Here is a 5,515-nt window from a genome sequence, read left to right as displayed (position 1 = left end):
ACACTAACAGGCTGCAAGAAGGGCGGCGGCCCAGAGACACTTAGTGGGCACTACAGGTAAATATCACCTGGCATACATTAGGCACTCAATTAGTTGATTTTTAACTTGATTTGATACTTAACTTAGCAGCAGCTCTCACATTAAACCCTCAAAGATTTTTGCTGGCAATGAGCCCACAGCTAACAGCACGTTTTGTTTGCCAGGACTTAGCGGTCTTTGGCTACATCATCAGAGGGCACGTCTTTGGAACTGGGGAGGTGACCTGTTAGGGATAGTTCTCTGTGTTACAGACACTACCCCTATTTTGTCTTGGAGGATTGGTGGAGCACCCTTTGAAGGGCATTGATAGATGGAAATGCTTTGAGAGAATTCAACTCCTTCTCATGAGGCATGACTGGGAGAAGGGGTAGGGAATATACTGCGAAAAATTTGCACTGCCTCCGACTCCGAAAAGAGCTGTCCTAGGGTGAGGTGCGCTCCTGGCCTCAAGGCAAAGCTGGGACTGGGAGGCAGGCTCCTTTGGCACTGAAAGGGATGCTCCCAGGAGAGGGAGTGAGTGCCTCCTCAAGAGAGGGTGCTCCTTATTGAGATGGTTTAGGAGATGGCTCCCACATTACCTCTGAGGTCCTTTTCAATTTAGAAAGGTCCTTTTCAGTTTAGAAAGCACAAATTCTAGGATTATGTGGCCCTAAGATTCTAAAATGCCACAATTCTGGACTTCTGCCATATGGTTCTCGGGCTCTGAGACCCTGAAGGGAAAATAACCCAGCCTGGGGACCTTGAGGCAGGACATAAGTCTTACCCTGGCCCTACTGGCCCAGAACCCACCTGCCTCCTTGCTCCACATATCTCAAGTGGACATTTTATCCACACCCCCACCTCTAGGCTGCTTCTCCTTTCAGCCTCTCACACACCCAAAGGGCAGTTCTTACCCCTTGAGGAGAGCTAGGAGAGCATGGCGTGACAAAGGACATATGGAAGTATCAGGTAATTCGTTAGAGGGGATGATGCTAAAACAGCCAACAATGATCCCCCCTTTCCTGTCTGAATTAACTGCTTCGGTTCTCTGTGGCTGGATTTCCTCCCTGGTAGCCTTGTCTGATGCTAGCGCTTGTCAGTCCGACTACATTTCCCCCACAACCCCCACCCCATCCCCGTGAGGAGGAATGGAAGGATAAAAGGACGTAGAAGCGGTGTCGGATCCCACCCTGGCCGTGGATAACCTCATCTCAGAGGATACAAAGCAGACTGGTTTGGACAGCAATGCCCCAATGCCAATGGGAAGTCTATGTGCCTAAATCCTGCTGCATACGGCCAGAGCCCATTTCTTCTCACACAGTCTGAGAGAAGACACCAAGGGTCACTGCCTCACCTCAGGGCAGTCCAAAATGCCCTCCCAAGTATCCCCTTCCACCTCCTCCAATGCCCCGAGGTCAGCAGGAATGACACGGTACCACGTACAAGAGCAGAGTATTGGAGATTATTGCAGACTTTATAGAAAACTGCCCAAGGGACATCCAGGGGGACATTTCGGGGGTAGGTGTGGGAGGGCAGGCTTCCAGCCAGTATGTTGAAGAGGGTGACTTCCTGTGTGGAGGCAGCGCAGGCCAACCATTCTGCCTGACCAAGGGGGTGGGAGTCAGGGAGAGGCAGCCCCTCCTCACTCACCAATTGTGCTTTGGGATCATGCAGAAGGCAGGGCGCTGAGGCTCTGACCCTGAACAGGAGGGCTTGTGCCTGAGACAGAAGGCTAGACCCCCTTCCTCTTCCAGAAGGCATATGGGGGCGGAGGTACAGCAGCAAGGAATCCTTAGGGGAGTAGAAGCACATGGGTGGGAAAAGCATGTGGGCAGCAGCTCCCAGTCCTTCACAATCCCCTCCCTCACCCTTCTGAGGCCATGATGGTTCTGAGGCCTGATCTCACACCCCCAGGACTCTCCCCTCCCCATGGGGATCTGCCAGTATGGTTGGGTGTGTGTGTATGGGGGGCACCTGCACCTATCTTGAGGGGCTGGAGAGCTCATCCTAGGAGATAAAAGGGGTGGGCACATCCCAGGGATGGATTCCTCACTGAACCCCGACCCAGTGAGTGGTAAGGGTGGGTACTGAGTGCAAGCTATGGGTGTGTGTGTGGGGGGGGAATCAAGAGCCTAACACTTGGGCAGGGGCAGGAAACTCAGATGGGGATGAAGAGCTGAGAGTCTGGGATTGGGGATAAGCACTGAGTACTGGGCGCTCAGAGCCCCGGTGGGAAAGGCTGAGGATTGGCTCCACACGAAGGCTATAACGGGTGTACCTGTCCCTGGAGGGGAGAGACCAATGCAGCTGAGCCCCCAGCCTCGGCCAAGAAAGCGAGGGTGGTGGGTGGTATGAAATACATCCTCAGATTGGGGGAGGGTTCCCAACCCTCAGAGCCCCGGGAGTGGGTCTCCGTGAAGGATGAGCAAAAAAGGCTCCAAGTCCACAAAAATCTTCCTATGGGAGTGCTGTTTCTGAGACCAGAATGAGACGTGAGGGCCCAAGCCCTGGGAAGGGAGCTGAGGGCTCCGAGTTGAGATGGGGGTCGGAGACATTAAGGGTGATGTTCCCTCTGGGAGGTTAGGGCGCTAAGCAGAGTGGTGGAGTCTCAAGGCGTTCAGGTTTTAGGACAGGGTTCCTGGGTGAGTCTTGAAAGGCGACAGTGGGAGGAGGGGAGGGGGGACTTTTGGTGGGTGCAGAGAGGTGTGTCAGAGCCTGGGATGGGTGGGTAGGGTTTCTGGAATCAGAAGGGGATGTCTCTGGGTCTTTGATGGTGACAGCCTTCAGAAGCCGGGAAGAAGGGTACAGCTTGGGACCTGGGGCCGGGGGGTGGTGGTGGGGGGCAATGATGCCATGATCCAAAGGTCTCAGGTCGGTCCGGCTCAGGTCTCAAAAGCCCCAAGCTCTCAAGTGTCACACCCACGGCTTCAGGCCAGGCAGCCCCAATAAGGTCATCAGCTGGCAGGGACACACCCAACCCCCGACAGGCGGCGCTCAGAGCCCCGAGCTCGGCGAGGTGGCGCGGGAGCCGGCCGGGGCGGCCGGGGCGGGTGCGCGGCGCGGGTCGGCGTCCTGCTCGTAGCGGTAGTGGTAGCCCTCCATCTGGTCCCTGCAGGCCTCGCGCAAGTTGCGCATCCAGCGCTGGATGCCGCGGCGGTTTAGGTAGAGCACCATAAGGAAGATGAGGCCGATGAGCGCCAGCACCAGCCCGAAGAAGACATAGGAGGCTTCCAGCTCCGGGCCAGGGAGTTCCCCTTCTTCCCCGCGGCCGTCGGCGGCGCGGTTGGCGCAGCGCAGCCTGGCCTCGTCCAGGTCCAGGAAAGGGCGGTCGTGCAGCGAGCGCGGGGAGGCGCATCTTAGGCGCCGCGCATCGGGGACGCGCTCCGTCGCGTTGCGCAGCCAGGCCAGCAGGGGGCGCGCGGCACAGCCGCAGCGCAGGGGGTTGTCGGCGAGCAGCAGGCGCGGCGCGGGCAGGCCGCCATCGCGCTCGAGTGCGCGCAGCTCGTCGGGGCTCAGGCCCGCCAGGGCGTTGAGGCGCGCGTCCAGCTGTTCCAGGCGCGGCCGGCGCAGCGCGGCGGGCGGCAGGCGGCTCAGCGCGTTGCCGGCCAGGCCCAGCAGGCGCAGCTCGTCAAGCGGGCCGAGCGCGACGTCCAGCGCGGCCAGCAGTGCGGGGCCGCCCCGGGCCAGCGCGTGATTGAGCTGCAGCGAGCGCAGCGCCGGGAGCCCGCGGAAGGCGCCGCCGCCCAGGACGCGCAGCGGGTTGTGGCTCAGGTCGAGCGCCGCCAGGCTGGGCAGCCCGTCGAAGGCGCCGTCCTCCACCACCTCGATGTTGTTGTGCGTGAGGCGCAGCGCGGTCAGGAGCGGCAGGCGCACGGTGCCCGCCGCCGCCTCCTCCCCGTCCGCGTCCCCGCCCGCGAAGGCGGCGGCGCGCAGCACCGTCAGGTTGGCGCCCACGATGGTGAGGTTGCGCGCGTCGGGCGGCACGTCCCGCGGCGGCTGCCGGAGCTCGGCGCCCGACGCGCAGCGCAGCAGCAGCTGGGGGCTGCCGAAGCAGTAGCACTGGAAGGGACAGGGCGCGGCGGGCCGGCTCAGCGCCGCCGCCACGAGCAGCAGCCCCGGTAGCAGCGGGCCCCTCGGCCCCGGCTGTCCCGCGCGCGCCGGGGCCATCGCGGCTGCCCCCGCATTCAGCGCCCGGGTCGTCGCGCTCACCAGTGAGTTCGGAGCGCCCGGGGGGCGGGGAGGGGGACGGGTGGGCTAAGTCCTTGACGCGGAGAGGCTGGCAGTCGCGGTCGGTCTGTCCGCGGGCTCGTAAGTCCGAGGAGCCTTCACTTTCGTGGCTGGGGCGAGAGGGGTCCGGCGGGGAGCGGCGCCCCCCGCCCCGGTGCCCTCCTCGCCCTGTGCGCCGGCCTCCGGCTTCCGCGGCCGTGCCGGGCTCCGAGCCGAGTGGGCAGGGTTTGCCTCCCCCCACCCCGCCTCCTGGCCGCCGCCTCCGCCCCCAGCGGAGGCTCCGCGCCCTCCTCGCCGAGAGGCGGGGTGGGAGGCTCCCGAGAAGCGGCTTTCGGCCGCAGCGCTCTCTGTTCCCCGCTCTCCGGGGCTCCTGAGAAGTTTGGTTCTCCGAGGATCTGACTTGCTGCCCCCTCCTGTCCCCCATCCCACGTTTACGCTGGTCCCTTCCTCCCCCCTCTCTGGCACGTGTGGGGCGGAGCCGGATCGGGAAGAGCAGGCAGGTGGGTCAGCACCGCGAAGCGATAATTTGGGGAGAGGACTTTAGCGTTCCCCCTACCGGCGCAGGCAGGGATGAGGGGTGGGCTGAGATAATGACTCCTTTTCCAGCCTCTTCCTAATCTCTGTGGTCAAGGAGAGGGCTGTGCTGGGAGAAACTGGAACATCCCCAGCCTCAGCCCCCTTGCCTACAACCCCGGTTACTTTAGCCCGGGCTTGGGTATCACCTTTGCAAGTCCGGTGGGACTCGCGCTCTGTGGACCCCCATCCCATGCCCACCCCCGGAAGTCAGCGCTACCCCCTCCTCCTTTTCCTCCCCTCTCCCCTCTCTCCCCAACTCACTGGCTGCTACACCTGGAGTTCTTTCATCTGGTTTCCTCCACCAGGCTGGACTCCTCCAGCAAACACTCCCAAGCTGTGGGAACGGTGGGTGTGGTGATTCAGCTCTTTGCTGTCCCTTCTCCGGCATCCCAGCACCCCAGCACCCCCCTAAACTGTTCTACTGGATCTCAAGGTCTCTGGGGTTGTTGGACACCATCAGCTGCCCCTCCTCCCTCCAGGGTACCCCGCCTAGAAGTGGTGAATGGGTGGAAGGGTTTGGGGAGCCAGTGGTTAGGAGAATAGCAGATTTTGCAACATGGAGTGGAGGGGGCCTTAGAGGGGGCCAGGGCTGAGCTCTTTATAGTTTTGTTTTGTTCTGGATTTTTCTTTTTTTTTTTTTTCTTTTTGGCAGAACTGGGAAGCTCCAGACCTGATTTAAAGAGACAGACTCCTG

The 5,515-nt window shown here is 61.3% G+C and overlaps 1 protein-coding gene across 1 annotated transcript; it reads right to left on the bottom strand.

The window, feature by feature from the left end:
- Positions 1-1,550: 1,550 nt before the first annotated feature.
- Positions 1,551-4,430, bottom strand: TPBGL (trophoblast glycoprotein like). The gene has a single exon (XM_081063364.1). It carries the CDS (start codon positions 4,183-4,185, stop codon positions 3,013-3,015), a length of 1,173 nt encoding a protein of 390 aa, XP_080919490.1. The 5' UTR covers positions 4,186-4,430; the 3' UTR covers positions 1,551-3,012.
- Positions 4,431-5,515: the final 1,085 nt, after the last annotated feature.

Source organism: Rhinolophus hipposideros (genome assembly GCF_964194185.1).
Source record: "Rhinolophus hipposideros genome assembly, chromosome: 10".
NCBI lineage: Eukaryota > Metazoa > Chordata > Mammalia > Chiroptera > Rhinolophidae > Rhinolophus > Rhinolophus hipposideros.
This window is presented reverse-complemented; position numbering and strand designations above follow the sequence as displayed.

Excerpts from the sequence above, each read along its gene's own strand:
- TPBGL (XM_081063364.1), bottom strand. The coding sequence starts at position 4,185 with ATGGCCCCGGCGCGCGCGGGACAGCCGGGGCCGAGGGGCCCGCTGCTA.